We start from the raw sequence: 21,694 nt of genomic DNA on the forward strand, positions 1-21,694 counted from the left end.
AACAGTAAGTAATCCTCAATGGATTTTTAGTTATCCAATCTCATATAAATATAAGAGCCTATTTTTTTTTATTTTTCCTTGACCCCCACATTTTTGAGTCTGTCTGGCTCATATATATAGGCAAGATAATATAAAGCCATATATATTTAGGCAACGAATCTTCGTATGTCAAGGACTTGGGAATTTAATAGGCAGCAGTATTTACCGATTTCATGACTTCGGATACCTTAGTCACCCCTACATTTGGAGCCATCAAATGTCTCTTTGATCAAAATTAAATTTGATCATGGAGGTACATCGAATGTCCATTTTCTCAAAGCATAAACTGAAGGCAGCAATTAATGTGATAGTTTTTTTTAGGGCATCAGCATAAGGGACAATATCAAGGCGTCGATGAATAAAAACCGCATATATTTATTTGTTTTGAAGCAACATTGACCGAAAGGCAACGAAAATTCAAAAGGCAACCCAAAACCTTTAAGGCAACATACTGAGCTAATCATCCCAGCAAATACCGTAGTAAGCAGCAATATATAATTGTGGTAATAATATTGACGCCTTCAATGGCTAGGCAACCATGTTTAGACTTTAGAGACTTGTTGTCTCTGCATTATATTCGGAAGCACTGATAATATATAATTAGGCAACTATTTTCTTGGTAACCAAATTCTCAAGGCAACGTACCATGTTCATTACCATTAAAGTATCGAGACAACCGTTATATCTAATCCATAGGATAAGGTCCGATTCATCATTCAAGATGTAAATGAGGCAACCTTTATTACTTGTAACCAAACTTTAAGGCAACATTATTATTTTGTTCTTTTCGAAGGCATCAACCGTAGGGACATTTAGATTCCGAGGCATCAAATTACCATAGGCAACCGTCAATGTAAAATTGACAAAATAATTTTATTTTTTAGCTGGAAAGCTAGGGATTATATATATGGTAGGAATGATCAATGCGATGACAATTTAACAATAGCAATTAAGCTATGTAACTTATGTAACTGAAATGAATATTATGACATTGATTAGGAAGAATCAAAACGTCAAAATAGGAATGACATTTAAACTCTGTAACTTATGTAACCGAAATGAATATTATGACTGGAAATTATTCTATGCACCGACGGTGCAAGTGACCCAACCTTAAGGTTGATTAGGAAGAATCAAAACGTCAAAATAAGAATGACATTTAAACTCTGTAACTTATGTAACAGAAATGCAATATATATCTTGACATTGATGAGTAGACCAAAACGGAAGAAAGCAAATAAATCACCACCATAATTGCAGACTTTGAACAAATAAATGATATATATATGAGTAAACTGATGAAATCTTTGTGTCAATCACAATCAAAGAGAGTTAATGACTATTGCCATCTACAATTAAAGGTCCAATGGAGGTTTCAAAGATAGCTGGTATTTTGAAATATTCTAACTAAATTCCAACAAAACCCCAGCAAGAAAGTTCTTGTTCATTGAACCATCAAAGTAAACCTTCAAAAAATCACGAGGACGACGACTCCACACAATAGCATCCGGTTGGTTTTGAACTTTTGATTAATGGCCAATAATTTTCCTAGGCCCAGGGTTGCGGAAGCTGCTGATATGTCTACTGCATGTCTCCCATGTGGATCTCTTACGCACACACACACGGACATCTAAACATCTATACACCAAATTTTGGTGTGTTCATCACCACTGTTCAGCACCACTATTGGTGGCAGTAGAGCATCATCTCCTCTCCTCCACAAGGCATCGTCCAAGAGAACGGTTCTCGATACCCTTACCGTTCTGACACGTACTCATAAATTAGGCGAATATTTAGGAAATTTATATCACCCAAGAAAACTATTCAAAATATTTTTAGAAAGCTCTCTCTCACTTGAGGAACCTCTCTCATTCTCTCAACAGTCAAAGAAGGCAATCCAATGGCAGATGATGATCACAGTGAGCTCCCTACAGTTCTTGTACTTCGCCGGTGCCCATTCATTGCTCTCTTGGAACCCAAATGCTCCCAGAAGTTCAACTTACTAAAAGCCTGGGACTCTCCTCTCCCTCAAGACCGGTTCTTGACCACTCACGCCCGCTCCGTCCAGGCCCTCCTCTCCTCCGGCAATGGGCCTCCCATCACCGCCCAAATCCTGCAGTTGCTCCCCTCCCTCAAACTCGTAGTCACCAACAGCACCGGCCTTGACCACGTTGACTTGGCCGAGTGTCGACGCCGCGGCATTGCGGTCGCCAACGCCGCTAAAGTGTTTGCTGAGGACGTTGCTGACACGGCTGTGGGGCTGTTCATTGATGTCATGAGAAAGATTTCGGCTTCGAATCGGTATGTTAGGGGTGGGCTGTGGGCTTGCAGAGGAGACTATCCTCTTGGTTCTAAGGTTAGCAGTTCTAGCTACTCATATCTATAGTCACATTTCCAAATTTTATCTATTTATTTGGGTTGAGCATGAAACTAAGAGAGAGTTTGAGTGAGGGAGTTATAGGAGTTTTAAACGGATTTGAAAATCCCGTGCTCACGTACAGTTTCCTGTTTTGGCAAATTTTCAAAGAGGAACTTTTTTAAAAGCGGGACCTTCACATGGGATATGATGTTGTCCTTTGGCTTTACTTTAAAATCCTCCATGCGCAACAAAACACCGTGGCGTCACCAATTTTTTTCTTCTTCTCAATAACCAGCTCTAAATAGAATTAATTTAGAAGTTCAGCTACTCTGTTCAAGCTTTGACTGAAATTTCATAACCCACGGACCTCTGGTTTTCAATCAATTTTGTTTCTCTCTAATTTCAATTCCAAACAGAGGGTTTCTCGATTTGGTGATCTAATCAGGGCTGGTTTGATTACACCATTGGCTAATCATGTTCTTACTCCAATCTTCTTTGTTGTCTACATGCTCACCCTCCGACGTTAGAAGATCCATTCCCCTCACTTCATAGCCATCATCAGATCTATAGCCGCCGACGATGAATACTTTATTCTCAAGGAGGATGCCTGTAAAGCCCCTTAACCAAACTTTTGAATCTAATTGTCCATTTGGGTTTTCATTTTGGAGAAGAGGAATAATATTTTATTGGGTGTTTCTATTTATACATCTAAAATTAGCAATTAGACCTCTAATTTACTTTTTCAAATACGCAATATGCTAACTACACCTCTTTATTTTTTCCAAAATATCCTCAAAGAAATTTACATTCAAAACCCATTCACCGCCAATAAAGCATGCATCTAAAACTTGAGAAAACTCTCCGCAAGATCAGTTTTATATACATATGATTCCTAGTGTGTATAATATGATCTCTATCACAATGAGAAGTCTATGAGAGTTCCATTTCTTAAGAAAGTTGAACTGTAATTGCAGTACACAAAACTATGCCTAGAAAGCAATTAATAGATCTGGACAATCATTGCATAATTTTAATGCCTTCTCGTAAAAGATGTCAATCTGCTTGCTTGTTGATGGTACACTGATACCACCAAATTACAAGTTTATTATGAAAAAAAATAAAATAATAATAATTATAAAAAAAAAAAACTTTTGATACACTATTGACAGAGGAATAAAAAAGAAAACTGTAAAAGATGAAATTGAAAAGTTTTTAAGCATTACCTGGTACAAAGATTCCAGAACGATGATTGTTCCCAATTACTAAACTTTCACTTTTTTTTTGTTTTCATAAATATTGATGCATGAATTGCATGGAGAAAGAAAAATTGTTACATCTTTGAGAATATCATTAGAGTCTTAGAGAGACTTTGATTAAAAATAATAATATGAGAAAGACATTTTATTGAACAAATTGGAGGTACCATCTCTTGGCCAACCATGAAGATTAAGAGTACGTGAGTTTGAAGATGCAAAAGGAATGCGGGATTTGATGAACAAGAAAAGAAATTAAATTTTATGTTTTCTCGCTCTTTTGTGTTCTTAATAGTCATTTTGAATGAAAGACGCTGAACGACCAAAGTTTTCTTCGAAAGTCGGAGCAATACCGAAACCTAACCCTAAACCTAGGTTTCGCGAGCAGTGCGGCGGCGCTTCTTGGCTCCGATCTGCAACAGGGCGCTCCGGCGTTGCAAGCGGTAAGAGGATAAGGGCTTCATCTCCTTCGCGCATTCGGAGGCTGGTCTGGTAAGAGAAAAGAGGCGAAGTACAGACCTTGTGGTGGTTTTGCAACAGAGATCGGCGTTTGCTTTGGTGGAATCGGGTTTGACGAGGAGGAGATTGGCGTCACGATTTTGGGACTAGAGGAGGAGCGAGGTCGGAGAATTCCTGCTAGAGATCGGCGGTCGGATTGCCGGTTGAGGCCTCGAGTTCGTGCTTGCAGAACCAGTCTAGTGCAACAAGTGCAGTCGCTAGCAGCTTTGGTGGGCGGCGCGATGGTTACCATGGTCTCCTGCCTGGGGAGGCCGCCAGACGGATTAGGCGGTGGCGGGCGGTTCTTGGAAGGGCCAGATTCGGCGGCTGGGTGTGAGGAGCGTAGGGTGTGGGCAGCGGATCGTGGGCCTCTACCTTCCTGGGCTGCAGAGATGCAATCTAGAGAATTGGGCCTAGGTTAGGCCAATTCCCCTATTTTTCTCACACTTGGGTCGGATTTGGGCTTTTTGGGGTGGTCTGCCCTGCTCTTTGTCCTGCATATGTTCCTAGAATGTTGTTGTGGGTGTGTTGAATGTTGCGACGTACACCAAAAGGGTCTTAGGAGTCAAGATGTTTAGGACATTGGTTCCATTTTAGGGCAATGTAGGATTAGAGAGTTTTTAAATTCTGCATTTTCTCTTTCAGCAGTTTCTTTAGGATTTTAGTTTTGAAGTATAGATTTCTTTTGGATTTAGTACTCTTCGTGAGCTTGTATTGTAATATGAGGGGTGCTTGTACCCTTCATGCTTGACCGAGTGAGGTCGTCATGATTTCGATCAATGGATTAGTCTTCCGTTGCCCTAAAAAAAAAAATAGTCATTTTGAATGAGCTGACAAAATCAACTATCACTATGAAAATAAAGAGATCTAAATACTTATTGTAAAGGTATGAATAGAAATACTCTATTTTATGTCATTCATCATTATGATAATTATTACTTCTCTTTCTAATATTGAATTGAAAAGTTATTTCTCAAATACTGATTCTGTTTTCTTTTTGAATTGAAAATTTCAGATTGGAGGAAAGAAGGTTGGTATTGTTGGATTGGGCAGCATTGGGTTAGAAGTCGCAAAGAGATTGGAGGCATTTGGCTGCAGTGTCTCGTACAATTCAAGGAGCGAAAAGCCGTCTTTGTCATACCAATTTTATTCCAATGTGTGTGAGCTTGCAGCAGACAGTGATGCTCTGATCATCTGTTGTGGACTGACAGAGGAAACCCACCACATGATCAACAAGGAAGTTTTGTCTGCGTTGGGAAGAGAGGGGGTGATCGTTAATGTAGGGCGCGGAGCTATTATCGATGAGAAGGAAATGGTTGAGTGTTTGGTGCGAGGAGAGATCGGAGGTGCTGGCTTGGATGTGTTCGAGAATGAGCCTAATGTTCCTAAAGAGCTCTTTTCATTGGATAATGTTGTACTGTCACCGCATCAAGCTATTGTTACACATGAAGCTTTTGTGGATTTGGGTGAATTAGTAACAGGGAATTTGGAAGCATTCTTCTCAAACAAACCGTTGCTTTCTCTGGCTGTCATTAATTGAATGGAGTTCTGTTTGCAGGTTAGTACCTTCATACTTTTCTAAGCATATTGCATGCCATTTTGGTTAGCTAGCAATCTGAGTAGTTGCAAATTGGAGGTTCTGCGATTTTTCTTGTAATTTTTCTTCTAAAGTTTCCAGAACTTTCTTTTAAATCATGCAGGGTACAAAATTGATACAAGAAGGAATTATCAAGGCAATGAGGGAAGACAGTGCTGAAGAACTGCACTTTTATTGTTACTGGTATTATGTACAGGTTGTGGTCAGTGTGAATAATTTGCCAATGGTGATGATTGTTGAACTTTTGCTCTGTTTTTCAAGAGGGTTCCATCCCTTGCGGAATCAGTATGTCTTAGTCTCATCCGAAAACATATATATGTAGCCTTATATTTGTTGTTGTAACAGTCACCTATGATCTAATGGATGCTTGTTTTTATGCCGTTCGTAGCTTCTCTTTGTTTATTGTCATTCTTTGAAACCAGGAGAGTGGAGGAATGAATTGGTGTAAAAGGTTTACTGTATTTTTTTTTTTTTTTTTTTTGAATCAATCCATCAATGATTGCATTACTCAAGCCAGAATGGCCATTACATACCCCTCCGCTACCATTCAAAGATAGAGAAGAGGTTGTGGAGGTAACACACGGTACATAGTACTAGACCACTCATTAGACAACCAGTGCTCACTTATGAAAGCAAGCCTATTACTGCGATAACCTAAGACGTAGTAATAGACCAAGTAAAACTATACTCATTAGTGCTCGAAAGAAAACTAACAAGCATAGGTTCCTAATACAAGGAATTATTTTAATTTAGACAAAACTAAAACATAGTACAGGCCTAGGGCAATAACCCTAGCCCAAAATAGCAGGCCTAACAGCATCCAAAAGAAAAGTCCAACTCCAGAGCCCATCAAGCTGGTCCGGCCCCAGCCCATATCCTCAACGACATGTCGGTTGCCACAATCCCAGCATGCCTGACACCATGCCGCACGTCACAAACCCAGCAGCACAACCCGACCCGCTCTGCTACGACTCGTGCCACGCCGATCTACGCCGCCGCGACTACTCCCCGCTTCGGCCCAAACCCCCGCGCCTCACGCCGCCACAGCTCATGCCTGAGACACGCCACCACAGCTCATGCCGCACCGTACGCCGTTCGAAAAACCATTGGTCTTGATCAGCACACCCCGTCGCCGATTGAGATGCGGCCAGAACCCCAACCCCGAGCAGGCTGGAAACCCCGAAGCGCACCACCCATGGATGATTCGGCTAAATAGGATCGAAAGCCCGTCCGGCAGCAACCCCAAGACGATGGCAAGGCCCGGAGGCCAACACCGGTCGGGGAGCCGCCGGACGAGATCGAATATTGGTGTGGAAAAAACTCGACTTTTAGGGATTTTAGGGTTTTGCATTCACTCTGCACACTTGTTTATGGCCTTATTGTTCTTAAAGGTTTACTGTATTTGTTTATCCTTTTAAAGAGAATATGAAGATTTAATGATGTTGAAATTACTTAGTAATTAATTCAACAATGAATCAAAAATTATATTGAAAGACTGTATTAAATAGAAATTTGATACACTTTTATGATACTAGCCGGATTTTTTGTTTTGTTTTGTTTTTTGTTTTTGTTTTTTTTGTTTTCAATTTGCTCATTCATTTATGTAATGAGAAAGGGTATAGATCGAAATTTGATGAAAAAATGAGAGAAAAAAAAAATGTAAGGAGTGTGCATTAAGTAATTAGGTGGTGTATATAAAATTTCTCCCTATTAATCCATTTTTTTGAAAGGTAAAAATTTCACTGAACTAGCAAATCAAATCGCTCATAAGGGCACCCCTTATATACTCGGGAGCATACAAAAACCAAGAACGAGAAAGACAAAAAAATAAGTCATGTGAGCAAGTATATGAGCTACAGAGTTTGGTTGCCGGTTAACATGTGATAAAACATAATTGGGATATTGCTGCATGTAGGACTTGACTTCTTCAACAACATTCCCATCCACCAAATGATCTTCCTCCTGCGAATTGATAGCTTGGACTAGTTGGAGGTAATCACACTCAAGATCACCTTGTGATGCCGTAATGAAATGGAGAACTGGACTGCAGCCTTAAGAGCTAAGAGTTCAGCTTGGAAAGCCGAGGTCACTGTAGAATCGCTGTAAATCCGTATATAATTAGGATTCTTATTTAATTAGGATATCCTGTAATCATGGAAAGATTGTTTCCTATTATAGTTAGACTACTCCTTTGTACTTGTATATATCCCCCCTTTGTGGAATGAATAGAATCATCGAATTAACCTTGAATTGAAGTATTCTTTTCTAGGTATCAGAGCAGGTTCAATCATTTGAACTTGCGTTGCATCCTTTGAATCCTAAATCCTGAAGAACACCACAAACCGCTGCGTACCACCACCATTGAAATCAAACCATCCCTGAATTTTAAAGCACCATCACCCTAGAAAACCCAATCCTGCAAAAATCCCAAATTCCTCAATGGCCGGACCTGTAATTGAAGGCGAACAGTCAAATTCCAAGAAGGCAATGGTGCCATCCTTACAAGTCATCCATCACCACTACACCACCCAATAAGACACCTTTGCGTTCCCAACAAGTGTTGTCTTGAATGAATCCAACTACACCATATGGGCTCCTCTCATGCGGACGCGCATTAAAGCTCGAGGGAAGGTTGGTTATGTGACCGGAGTGAAGGCTGAACCTACCATGAATTCTGTAGAGTATGAAGCTTGGGCCACGAACAATGAAAAGGTGAAAATTTGGCTCATTGACTCCATGGAGTCCTCTCTTATGAATTGGTATATTCGTCTTCCTACTGCAAAAGATATTTGGGAAGCTGTAGAGAAAACCTTTTATGATGATTCTGATGAAACCCGGATCTTTGAATTGAATAAGAAGTGTTTTGAAGCAAAGCAGAATGGACGGCTCATTCCTACCTACTATAATGAGTTAGTGGCGATGTTCCAGGAGATTGATCAAAGGGTGGCCTCTCAGAATGATAATGTTGCAGCTGTGGTTCAAGAGACTTCAACGATGTCCCGGATGCGTGTTCACATGTTTTTGAGTGGACTTGACCCAGAGTATGATCAGGTATGTGGAGAGATCCTACGCAAGGAACCTAAATTCTCCTTGGAGCAGAGCTATATATGCTTACATTCACAAGGTGCAATCAGAGAAACAGGCTATGGAACATTCGGTATCTACCGAATCTTCTGTTATGGTTGTTCAACGCAAACAGGGTCCTCCTCCAAGCTTCTCAAGTCTTTCTCCACGCCGTCCTCTAGGTAAACCAAATCCATATGCAAACAGAAAGTGCATTCTCTGTGGGGAATTAGGTCATATCAAGGAGCGGTGCTATGAAGTGATTAGTTACCCTGATTGGTGGGACTTCACTAAGAAACCGCGAAAAAATCTGGGCAAGGCCGTCATTGCTACTATAGAGGAAGAGCATCTAGAAAATGCCTCCGCTAATGTAGCGCAGTCAGGTATGAAGGGTAAGGTTACTTTGGATAATACATGGATAATTGATATAGATGCATCTGATCATATGACCAATGACCCTAATCTTGTGAAAAACCTTAGACATTCACCTTAAAATGTTGTCTCTACTGCTGATGGTACTCCAACTCCGGTCATCGGAGAAGGTTCTATTGCTTTATCTGATACCTTAACCCTTGAATCTGTCTTAGTTATTCCATCACTAGCTTATAATCTCCTGTCTGTTGGTCAAATTATTTTAGCTCTTGCATGTATTGTGACCTTCTATCCGTCTTTCTATGTGTTTCAGGACATTCTGACTCGGCGGATTCTTGTTTATGGTGTTAGAAGGGGGAAATTGTACTACTTGGATCCGATAGAGACCGGAGAGAAACAAAAGCATCTTTTGGAGCAAGCTACTCAGATTAACGGGGTAGAGAATTTAAAGGAAGATGTATGGTTATGGCATCACCATTTAGGTCGACATCTATTTTTTATTTATCTTAAGAAGCTACAACCTCATTTGTTTTTGGTTGTCAGTGATTTGGATTTCCATTGTGATATTTGTGAACTGGCCAGGAGCCACCGTATTTCATATTCACCAAGTCTTGATAAAAGTCCTGTTTCTTTTATGAAAATTTACTCCGATGTCTGGGGTCCTGCAAAAATTCCTTCTCTTTCTGGAGCTCAGTGTTATGTAACATTTATTGATGATTGCACTCGCATGACATGGGTGTCATTACTAAAGAATAAGAGTGATGTATTTGGGATGTTTACCGAATTTCACAAAATGGTGGCAACTCAGTATCAACAATGCATCAGAGTGTTTCAATCTAACAATGGTGGAGAGTTTGTGAATGGCCCTATGATTGAGTTTTGCCGACCACATGGAATTTGTCATTAAACCTCCAATTCTTATACTCCTCAACATAATGGTTTAGCAAAACGAAAGAACAGGCAGTTGATGGATGTTGTTCGTGCTTCCTTGTTCGGCATGAATGTACCTCGGTCCTATTTGGGTGAAGCGGTGAAATCAGCAGCATATCTCATCAACCGTACTCCTTCACCGATAATTGAGTTTCAGAATCCTCATCAGAAGCTTCATACACTTTTGACCATCCCCTCTATGCGTTTGGGTGCACAGCTTATGTCCATATACCAAAGCCACAATGGAGCAAGAATGATCCCCATGCAAAGAATGTATTTTTGTGGGTTATGCAGAGTTTTAGAAGGGCTACAGATGTAATGACCCGCTCATCAACACAGTACAAATGTTTCTTGATGTCTCATTCTGTGATTCTGAGCCATATTACTCAAGGGGAACTTCTCAGTCTTCCCTTCAGGAGGAAAGAGGTTGTGAAGGGAATCCTTGTTCTATTATTGATTTTGATGTCTTTGAAGACTTGGAAAATTTGGAAGAACGATTTGAAGGTAGAAATTCTAAAACAGTCGAAAACGATCTATCGTTTGAACCTGACGATGGATCGTTTCGAGAGACAGAAGTTCCCAATGGACAAAATGATCGATCGTTCAGCCCTAGTGATCGATCGCTTCAATAAGCAAAAATTTCCAGTAGCCAAATGATCGATCGTTTGGTCCCCAACGATAGATCATTTACTGAGATGACTTTTTTAGATAGTTTGGATCAAAATCAAGACGTATCTGAAGCTCACACACAAGATATTCCCCCTTCTACGTCACCAACTGAAGATCCCGCTCAGAATGATCCACCTCAGGTACCCCTAAACTTGAATGAGTCTTTTGGGTTAGAAAGTGTTGAACCTAGGAAATTACAGAGAGTTACCAAAGGAATTCCTAAGAAACAATATGAACTAGATATCAAAGCCAAAGCTAGATACCCTATAGCTAACTTTATGTCTAACCATAGGATTTCTGGGTCACATGCACTTGTTATTGATAAATCATCTACTATATCTATTCCTAGTAACGTGCAGGATGCATTGATTGATCCAAAATGGACAAAGGCAATGAATGAGGAATTGGAAGCTCTTTAGAAGAATGCAACATGGGCGCTAGTACCCCTGCCCGTTGGAAAGAAGATTGTAGGATTTCGTTGGGTGTTTACTGTGAAGCTTAATGTCGATTGAACTATTGATAGATACAAGGCGAGGTTGGTTGCCAAGGGATATACACGACGCTATGAGATTGATTATGAGGAGACTTTTGCACCTGTGGTAAAGATATATACTGTCCGGATTCTAATCTCACTTGCAGCAAACAAAGATTGGCCCTTGCACCAGTTTGATGTGAAGAATGCGTTTCTTAATGAGAATTTGGAGGAAGAAGTGTACATGGATGTGCCCCCGGGTGTTAAGAATTACCCAAGTGACGTTGGCAAGGTGTGTAAATTGAAGAAGTCTTTATATAGCCTGAAGCAGTCTACAGGAGCTTGGTTTGGAAGATTTTCAAAGTCCATGAGAGCCTTTGGATACAGACAGAGCAATCCTGACCATACCTTGTTTATCAAAGGCAAGAATGGTAAGATTACAGCTCTTATTGTGTATGTTGATGACATGATTGTTATAGGGGATGATCCAAAAGAGATGAATTAATTGCAAAAGTATCTGTCAAAGGAGTTTGAAATTAAGGATCTGGGACAACTGAAGTATTTTCTGGGTATTAAAGTTGCAAGGTCTAAGAAGGGGATTTCACTTTCACAGAGGAAGTATGTCCTTGATTTACTCGCTGAAACGAGGATGCTGGACTGTAGACCAATCAAGACACCCATTGAAATGAATCACAGACTTGCTATTTATCCTGATCAAGTTCCAACTGATAAAGGGAGGTATCAACGTCTTGTAGGAAGGTTGATTTATCTGTCACATACTAGAGACCTGATATTGCTTATGTTGTGAGTGTTGTTAGCCAATTTATGCATTGTCCTAGTGAAGAGCATATGGATCCAGTCTTTTGTATTTTGAGGTACTTGAAGATGGTGGCAGGTAAAGGGTTACTGTTTGAGAAAAAAGATGAATTGCAAGTTGTTGGGTACACAAATGCAGATTGGGTTGGTGATAAAATTGACAGACGTTCTACATCTAGGAACTTCACTTTTGTTAGAGGGAACCTTGTCACTTGGCGTAGCAAAAAGCATAAAGTTGCCAAATCAAGTGTAAAAGCTGAGTTTCGAGGTATGACACATGGAGTCTGTGAAATGTGGTGGATCCGTAATGTCCTGAAAGACCTGGGTTACAAGCTTAAAAAGCCTATGGATTTACATTGTGATAATACAACTGCCATTGAGATTGCACATAATCCAGTTTAGCATGATAGAACAAAGCATGTGGAGGTTGACCGTCATTTTGTTAAAGAAAAATCTTGACAGGAAGGTTATTCACTTTCCATTTGTAAACTCAGAAGAGCAATTAGCTGATGTTCTTACTAAAGGAGTGTCCAGGAAGATATTGGACAGCTCGATTGACAAGTTGGGCATGATAGACATCTATGCACCAACTTGAGGGGGAATGTAGAATCGTTGTAAATCTGTATATAATTAGGATTCTTATTTAATTAGGATATCCTGTAATCATGGAAAGATTGTTTCCTATTAGAGTTAGACTACTCCTTTGTACTTGTATATATTCCCCTTTTGTGGGATGAATAGAATCATATAATTAACCTTGAATTCAAGTATTCTTTTCTACTGTCACCACGTCCATAGGTCGTGCTACAGCTGCTTGAAATCGACCTTGGCTGTCCCATAACACACAGCCTGCACCACCCTTAGAATGAGCTGAATCAAAACTGCCATCAACACTACATTTTATAAAGTCATCTTGAGGACAACTCCACCTAGGCTTCACTCTGACCATAGGAATGGCAGCTCCATGAATTAACTTGTATTCATTAAACCGTCCTAAAGTGATTATGGCTATGTCAGTTGGGAGTTGAGGCTTATCCTCCCATAAAGTTGCATTCTTGTTTTTCCAAATCGACAATCAAAACATCATGAACTTTTTGAATTGCTACAACGATGTCTTCGTAGCACATTCCAACATCCACTCCTTGAACGCAAATACGTATTGGATATAAAGGGATCGTAAGCTATAAAGAAATGGAACCCAATACTTCGTTGGCAATAGGACATTCAGCAAGTACATGCCCCACCGATTCAAGTGGACAATTGCAAAGCACATAAGTTGTTTCCCCTTCGTATCCTTAAGTTAGAAGCCTCTCTCTGGTAGGGAGAATGTTTTGACGTGCTTTCCAAACACAAATGGCTACCTTTTTTGGAACTTTTGCCTTCCAAATCGTTTTCCACAATCTTTGGAAACCATCAGAAGGCGGAGGCTGCATAACTTGATTAAGAGAAAGATCACGTGCCACAAAGTAGGCACTGTTAGTAGTAAAGATACCTTTTTTATGGGGATGCCACACCAGTTTATCAGATGGATGGTAGAGGATGACTAAGAAGTATAGCTCTGATCAATTTAACCTCACGATGTGAGAAAAGTTGCTGCAGCAAAGGCACATTCCAAGAAGCCGTGCCCGGAAGCATAAACTCGGACACATTTGGGAGCATCCCCAGGGGACAACGACCAAGGTTCCACTGCATACCTTGGTATTGGTCTATTGGAATCCATTGATGGTTCCAAATCTCAATTTCAGTTCCATTACCCACCATCCAACGTGAACCAGTGTGACCCAACTCTGCTTCCCAAAACAGTTCGAGCTTCTAATGCACTTCTCCATGGAAATGAAGGTTGCTGACCCAACTCTGCTTCCCAAAAAGAGCTGGTTGGAAAATACAGAGCTTTGTACAAACGAGCAATCAATGAATCCGGATTTTTTACAAGCCGCCAACCTTGTTTCGCAAGCGTAGCTAAGTTAAAAAGATGTAGGTCCTTAAAACCCATACCTCTTTCATTCTTTGGAATGCACAATCGTTCCACGATTGCCAATAGATCTTCTTCTTATCAAAAGAATCTTCCACCAGAACTGTGCACACAACTAATGTAAATCATAACGTAGGCCCTAAGGCAGAAAATAACAATTCATGATGTACATGGGCACTGCCTGCGCTACAACTTTTATAAGAATTTCCTTGCCTCCTCTACTGAGCAGTTTAGACCTCCATCTAACAGCCTTCTTAGAAAGCTTTTCTTTCAAATAATCAAAGGCTTCTACTTTTGACCGACCCACATGTGTAGGCAAACCCAAGTATCTTTCATGTTTGTCAACCCGTTGTACACCCAGAACTGCAGCTAATTCCATATGAGTCTGCAATAAGACATTCTTTGAGAAAGCAACGCTACTTTTATCCAGATTAATATAACATTCTGTCCAGAAGCAAGCTCATATGTATACAAGATATTCCTGACCTGCTAGCATTCTTCTACAGTAGCCATCCCAAATAACAAACTATCATCTGCGAAAAGCAAGTGATGAAGTTTTGGAGCCGTAAGAGCCAGCCTTACTCCCCGTAACCAACCCTGCTCAATGAAATGAGAAATCAATGCAGATAAGCCTTCCGCACAGAGAATAAAAAAATAAGGAGAGAGTGGATCCCCTTATCTAATGCTGCAATGAGGAGTCCTATAACCCTTTGGTTCTCCATTGAGATTAAAGGAGTGCCATATAGATGTCAAACCAAACATTATCAAATCCACCCAAGTAGAAGCAAAACCTTGTCGCAATAGAATATGTCGCAAAACATCCTATTCAAGTCTGTCATAGGCTTTGCTAATATTAAGATTCAAAGCGAAAGTTTCCTCACCTGACCTCCTATTGATATGCATTTGATGCGCGCGCCACTTCATTTGCAACCAAAGTACTATCAGAGATTAACCTACCAGGGATGAAGTCACTCTGCAGCGAAGAAGCAACAACACTCAAAACCCTCTTCAACCTGTTCGCTAGAACTTTAGAGAAAATTTTATAAATAACATTGGATAAGGCAATAGGCCTCAACTGCATCATGTCTATTGGCGTCTCCACTTTGGGAATAAGAGTTACATGCGTGTAATTGATCTCTCGCATCATAGAGCGTGACTTGAGCATTCCCTGACTGCAAAACACACATCTGGTCCCACTATAGTCTAATACTTCTGATAAAAGAAAGGAGACTTCCCATCTGGTCCAGGGGACTTGGACGGATGCATTTGAAACAAAGCTTGGCGAATCTCATCATCGGGATAGGGGCTAGGAGCTTCCGATTCATATCACTAGTAACTCTGCTAAGGGACCACATCCAATATGGTGTGCAATGCAACTTCATTCACTCCTTGTGAAGTAAACAAGCTAGAATAGTAGTTTGTAACGATGTTTTCGATGTCCCCAACAGATGTTGTCCACTGGCCAAACTCATTATTCAGCCCCTTAATGGCATTCCTTTGTTTTCTCATTGACGCACACTGATGGAAATAAGCTGTATTCCTGTCCCCAGGGGGCGGAGCCACCTAGGAGCTTAGTGGGTCCCGTGACCCACTAGAGTTTTTACGTACAAATATATATTAGCTTCTCCATAATGCAATAAAGCTATTTTGGTATAGTGGCTGTCTGATTGAATCATTAACAATATGGTCATGGGTTCGATGCTTCTTGTTGTAACTCTTGTGGATCTATTTTTTTCTTTTCTTTTTTGGTCTGAACATGTGTGTTTATATATATAATTATATATTACGTATGTAGTGCTATTGTTCTACTTTTGAATTATAAAAGTTAATATAGTTATTGCTTTAGACAATTTACAAGATGTATATCACTTTGGCTTAAATTTCACATCTAGCAAGTAATTCCACTCACATAGTCTCGTGTCCAATTGCAACACCCTTAGCTTCCCTTTTTATATATTTTTTTTGAATTAAATTCAGTTTACCCCCCTGAGGTTTGGGGCTAACTTCATGTTAATATAATCCATGTCCTCTTAATTTAATCAGTTTACCCCCTGAGCTTGTCAATTTTCCTCAACCGTGTCCAATTTCTCAGATTCCGTCTAAATCGAACGTTAAGTTTGACGATGGGGCCCACTTTCAGGGTTAAAATGGTCATTTCAGGACAAGAAAAGGAAAAAAAAAAATTCTTTCTTCTTGAAGGCAAAAAAAAAAAAAGCTCGGGGGGTAAACTGATTAAATTGAGAGGACAAAGACTAACATGAAGTTATCCCCAAACCTCAGGGGTAAACTGAATTTTTAACAATCAAATCGACTTCTTGAAGCTTGAAATTTAAGGGAGTCTGTAACCTGTACATACATAGTAAAAACATATTTCGTAATCATGTATCTTATTTTACTGAGAACAACAAAATTGACAAAGAAAAGTAGAGAGATGAACTGATTCTAGAAATCAATTAATATAACCTTAAAGCTTTGTCCAAATCTGATACCTTAATTGCTCACTGATTCTCACCCATCCTATTACACATACAACAACACCATTAGTAGAATTGAAGGAATTTATTTTTGGGTCCTTGATTTTACCCTAACCCTAATTAATAAATTCCAGCCACTGCCATGAGACACCTCTCTCTCTCTCTCTCTGTCTCTCTCTCACATCCTCCGATTTGAAGTCGTACGATTCTCATCAGCTACGGCGTCCGGCACCGGAGTCAACCTCGACCACCACCGCCGCCTCAATCGGCTTCCTCAGAAACCCTCTCACTGTCGCTCTCTGCGTGACGTGGCTACTCTGCTTTGTCTCTACCATCAACTCAAACCCGTCGCCGGAGTTCCCGCCGATCTCGGATCCGGGCAAGGAGAATCGAATCATCAGCTGCCCACTTCTACTCTCTTTAATTTTCTCTTCTTTACAGTTTGCCTCTCCTCCCCTTTACCCATCTCCAAGAGAATGAAGGCTAGATCTGATCTCTCTCTTATTATCATACATCTTTATGAATCCCAGTGAGTGAGAAATAGAGAAATTGGAACAGTAGCTGTAGCAGAAAGAAAAGAAAGAAAAAAAGATGGTCAAAAACTCAAAACGACGGGCAATAGTCGATCAATCCATAAGCCATGGTCATGGAGGCATAGACTCCGCAGTAGCCAAGATGGGAATATTTAATTTGGTGTTGGGTGTACCAACTAAATGGTAAACATCAGAGGATTCAATTGAGAGTCTTTATGAAGAAAACGGCATTGATTGGAGTATGAATTGCTGAGTGGTGCATGTGTATCTAAAGTATGGTAGGAATGGGTCGTTTGGCTATAGTATGGGTTTGGATTTTATGAGATATTTCTACATGCTACTTTTTTTGGACTTAAAACATTTCTTTTTTGTTTTGTTTTGTTATAACAGACATAATTTGGTATAAGTTGCAGAGATTACATAACTATTCTTTGGGTCAAATATTGCAGGTTTGATTAATATTCATATTTGTTATATAGGACAAAAAAGAAATCGAGTATTCCATTAATATCCATATTTGGGGGCAATAACGGTCTACTGGGGGGCAATAGAGGTCTGTTAAGGGGCAATAAAAGTTTTGAATTGATGTAATCTCTTCGTTTTTTTTCTTTAATGAAAGTTTTATTTGTCTAATTTTAGGAAGATTAGTTCTCATTCCGGCCATCAACAGTTCTATTAGGGGGCAATAGACGTCTATTGGAGGCAATAAACCTTTCCGATGACCTATGTGATCTCCGACGACCTCTTTGGAGACCTCCGGCGAGATTTTCAGGAAAGTTGACAGGAATCCAGCAAAGTTGGCCGGAATCTGGCGGCCGAAATCCGACGACCGGTGACGGGGCTCCGGCGAAGTCTCCTATGGTTTCTCTCTCTTCCATTTTCTCTCTCTTTCTCTCTCTAAGTAACACATGGTTGAGGGTAAAATGGTATTAAAACAAAAAACAAAAACAAAAAACTTTATGGTGTATTATAGGGCTGGGCTCGGGTCAGGTCGGGCCCGAAATTTGGTAAAACCGAGACCGAGCCAGAAACACTCGGTTCGGGCCGGTTCGGGCTTTTTCGAAAATGGAAACCGACATAAACCGATCCCAAACGGGCCGGTTCGGGCTTCGGGCTTTTCGGGCCCAATATGCAAAATACACAAAATTTGGTTAGAGGCAAGGTTCGAACCCTTGAACTCTTGCACCAAATCCTTGCTCCCAACCACTGGAGCATGAGACACTCTCAGAACATTATGTTCGACGTTTATATTTATTTGTCTTGAGCAGTTGGAATAAAACAAAACAAGACAAAAGGCTCTGCCCTCTTTTACTTTATACTATCTCTTTCTTTTCTGGTCTTCTTCGACACTTTCTTCTTCTTCTTCTGCAGTTCTATACTTCTATTCATTAATTCATATATTCTTCTTCTTCTTCTTTTTTGTTTTTTTCTTTCCTTCCTCCCTCTTTCATTTCTAGTCTTCTTCGACACTTCTTATTCATCTTCTTCTGCACTTCTATTCATATAAATATATATATATATATATATATATATATATATATATATATATATATATTTTCTTCCTCCTCAATCCCCATTATGTAGTTCGTCGGTGGTGCGTTGGATGGAGGGAGAGTGAAGAGGGGTTCGGTTAGGAGGAGTGAGGATTGGAGATCGAGACCGGAGCAGGAACTGGTAATGGAAGGAGAGAGAGATAGACAACTCATATCTGAAATTTGGGGCTGAGAGAGTGAGAGGGAGATTTCATCAGATCTGAAATTTGAGGCTGAGGTCGATACAAGCAAAGTAGCAGAGAGAGGGAGGCTGAGGTTGAGTTAACACCCAATCATGGACTGACATGTGGCATTCGGGTCGGTTCGGGCTTTCGGGCCCTGAAAATATGAAACCCGAGACCGAACCGAAAATTTCTATTCTAAAACCGAACCGATTCGGTCTTTTTTCCTCGGTTCGGGTCGGGTCCTTGGTCTTTCGGGTCCGGACGCCCACCCCTAGTGTATTAGGGAAGACTTCCTTAGAGTGTTTTGGGTAAGGGGGAATTAAAAAAAGTTAATGGGGTAAGTGGGAAAAAAATATCTAAAAATGGGGTAAATGAACAAAAACCCTTTATTTTTCTAGTTTTTCCTCTTTTTGGGCTGTACCCAAAAAAAAAAAAAAAGAAGAAGAAGGAACAAAGAGCACAATTATACCTTCTAAACATGATTCAGTTTAGTGTTCTTTTGAAAAAAAAGAAAGAAAAAAAAAACCAAATTGAAATTGCAGGAATTCATTTTTTTTTTTTTTTTTTTTTTTTTTTCTGGGTTGATCATCCATCTTCCCTCTTTTATAGTCGGTAAATCGTGGTGAGCCCATTGAGCGTTGATAACTTCCCACGTTCATGTTCAGATCGTGATTTTTCTAGTTGGTTATTACTGGTGAAGGAGGCAATTCTCAGTTGAGTGGGTAGTTCGTGCATCACTCACGTCCGTCTCTCTCCCTGGAAAAACAAATTCATATATATTTTTTTATTCTTTTTTTTTTTTTACCGTAATAACCTCGTGTTTGTTTGTCACAATCAGGTGAAATATGGGTAAATTTAGTAGTTTAAAATTTGGTGAAACTTTTAGATGCTTCGCTTTATTATTGTAGTAGAGATTTGCTGGATGTAAAAAATTTGCTTAGTATATTTAAATTGATCAAGTGGTGTCTCGAACCTGCCGCCCTGGGCCACCTAAACTCTTTTAGTCCACTACACCAACAGTCCTGGATCCTTTAGGAAATTTATTTCGCCCGAACCCCCACTTGAGGAACCCGAACCTCTCTCACTCTGTCAACAGTGAAAGAAGGCAATCCAATGGCAGATGGTAATCACAGTGAGCTCCCTACAGTTCTGGTACTTCGCCGATGCCCAACCATTGCTCTCTTGGAACCCATAGTCTCTCAAAAATTCAACTTACTGAAAGCCTGGGACTCTCCTCTCCCTCAAGACCAGTTCTTGACCACCCACGCCAGCTCCGCCGCCGATGGGCCACCCATCACCGCCCAAATCCTCCACTTGCTCCCCTCCCTCAAAGTCATAGCCACCACCAGCGCCATCCTTGACCACGTTGACTTGGCCGAGTGTCGACGCCGCGGCGTTGCTGTCGCCGACGCCGGTAAAGCCTTTGCTGAGGACGCTGCTGACTCGGCTGTGGGGCTGTTCATTGATGTCATGAGAAAGATTTCGGCTTCGAATCGGTATGTTAGGGATGGGCTCTGGGCTACCAGAGGAGACTATCCTCTTGGTTCTAAGGTTAGCAGCAATTCTAGCTACTCATATATATAGTCACATTTCTAAATTAAATATTTACTTATTTGGGTTAAGCATGAAACTTAGGTTGAATGACGTAATGAGATATTTATAGGCTTTATGATGATTGAAAATTTCAGATTGGAGGAAAGAAGGTCGGTATTGTTGGATTGGGCAACATTGGGTTAGAAGTTGCAAAACGATTAGAGGCATTTGGCTGCACTGTCTTGTACAATTCGAGGAGTGAAAAGCCATCTTTGCCATACCAATTTTATTCCAATGTGTGTGAGCTTGCAGCAGACAGTGATGCTCTCATAATCTGCTGTGCATTGACAGGGGAAACCCACCACATGATCAACAAGGAAGTATTGTCTGCGTTGGGAAGAGAGGGCGTGATTGTTAATGTAGGGCGCAGAGTTATTATCGATGAGAAGGAAATGGTGCAGTGTTTGGTGCGACGAGAGATAAGGGGTGCTGGCTTGGATGTGTTTGAGAATGAGCCTGATGTTCCTAAAGAGCTCTTTGCATTGGATAATGTTGTACTGTCACTGCATCAAGCTGTCGCTACCCATGAAGCTATCGTGGCTTTGGGTGAATTAGTAACAGGGAATTTGGAATCATTCTTCTCGAACAAACCGTTGCTTTCTTCGGCTGTGATTAATTCAATGGAGTTCTGTTTGCAGGTACGTATCTTCATACTTTTCTAAGCATATTGCATGCCATTTTGGTTTGCTTGCTATTTGAGTAGCTGCAAATTGGAGGTTCTGCTACATTTGTTGTAATTTTTCTTCTAGAAAGTTTGCAGCACTTTCTTTTGAATGAATGCAGGGTACAAAATTGATACAATTAATAAGGCAATGAGGGAAGACAGTGCTGAAGAACTGCAGTTTTATTATTACTGGTATTATCTTTTGGTTGTGGTCAGTGTGAATAATTTGCCAATGATGATAATTGTTGAACTTTTGCTCTAGTTTTCAAGAGGCTTCCACCCCTTGCGGAATCAGTATGTCTTAGTCTCTCATCCGAAAACATATGCAGCTTTGTATATATTGATGTATCAGTCAGCTTGAATGTTGCGGATGATCTAATCGATGCTTGTTTTCTATGCCATTGTGTAGCTTCCCTCTATATTTATTGTCATTCTTTGAAACCAGACGGAGAATGGAGGAATGAATTGGTGTAAAAGGTTTACTCTGAACGGTTATCCTTTTACATAGAATATTGAAAGATTATATTAAACAGAAATTTGTGATACATAGCCGTCTGTTTTTTATTTTATTTTTAATTTTCTCATTTATTTATGTAATGAGAAGGGGCATAGATGGAAATTTGATGGAAAAATGAGACAAAAAATGTTTTAAGAGTTTTGCATTAAGTAATCA

General features: G+C 40.2%; 2 protein-coding genes across 3 annotated transcripts; both read left to right on the forward strand.

Moving 5' to 3' along the window:
* The first annotated feature begins 1,852 nt into the window (after positions 1 to 1,852).
* Positions 1,853 to 21,269, forward strand: LOC133713506 (glyoxylate/hydroxypyruvate reductase HPR3-like). 2 transcript variants are annotated; one of them, XM_062139551.1, is made up of 3 exons: positions 1,853 to 2,395; positions 5,165 to 5,707; positions 21,141 to 21,269. In XM_062139551.1, exons 1-2 carry the CDS (start codon positions 1,940 to 1,942, stop codon positions 5,687 to 5,689), a joined length of 981 nt encoding a protein of 326 aa, XP_061995535.1. In that variant the 5' UTR covers positions 1,853 to 1,939; the 3' UTR covers positions 5,690 to 5,707; positions 21,141 to 21,269. The 2 variants fall into 2 exon arrangements, with proteins under 2 accessions (XP_061995535.1, XP_061995534.1); XM_062139550.1 differs by lacking the exon at positions 21,141 to 21,269 and adding an exon at positions 5,850 to 6,222 and having other exon boundaries at positions 1,855 to 2,395.
* LOC133713505 (glyoxylate/hydroxypyruvate reductase HPR3-like) lies at positions 19,804 to 21,277 on the forward strand. Its single transcript, XM_062139549.1, has 3 exons — positions 19,804 to 20,315; positions 20,453 to 20,995; positions 21,141 to 21,277. Exons 1-3 carry the CDS (start codon positions 19,878 to 19,880, stop codon positions 21,171 to 21,173), a joined length of 1,014 nt encoding a protein of 337 aa, XP_061995533.1. The 5' UTR covers positions 19,804 to 19,877; the 3' UTR covers positions 21,174 to 21,277.
* The last annotated feature ends 417 nt before the right edge of the window (positions 21,278 to 21,694 follow it).

Source organism: Rosa rugosa, chromosome 6, assembly GCF_958449725.1.
Source record: "Rosa rugosa chromosome 6, drRosRugo1.1, whole genome shotgun sequence".
Lineage (NCBI taxonomy): Eukaryota > Viridiplantae > Streptophyta > Magnoliopsida > Rosales > Rosaceae > Rosa > Rosa rugosa.

Bases quoted from the DNA above. Each gene is read 5' to 3' on its own strand.
- LOC133713506 (XM_062139551.1), top strand. From the start codon at position 1,940: ATGGCAGATGATGATCACAGTGAGCTCCCTACAGTTCTTGTACTTCGC. The intron at 2,396-5,164 runs GTTAGCAGTTCT...TGAAAATTTCAG, and splicing joins ACTATCCTCTTGGTTCTAAG to ATTGGAGGAAAGAAGGTTGG.
- LOC133713505 (XM_062139549.1), top strand. From the start codon at position 19,878: ATGGCAGATGGTAATCACAGTGAGCTCCCTACAGTTCTGGTACTTCGC. The intron at 20,316-20,452 runs GTTAGCAGCAAT...TGAAAATTTCAG, and splicing joins ACTATCCTCTTGGTTCTAAG to ATTGGAGGAAAGAAGGTCGG. The intron at 20,996-21,140 runs GTACGTATCTTC...GAATGAATGCAG, and splicing joins CAATGGAGTTCTGTTTGCAG to GGTACAAAATTGATACAATT.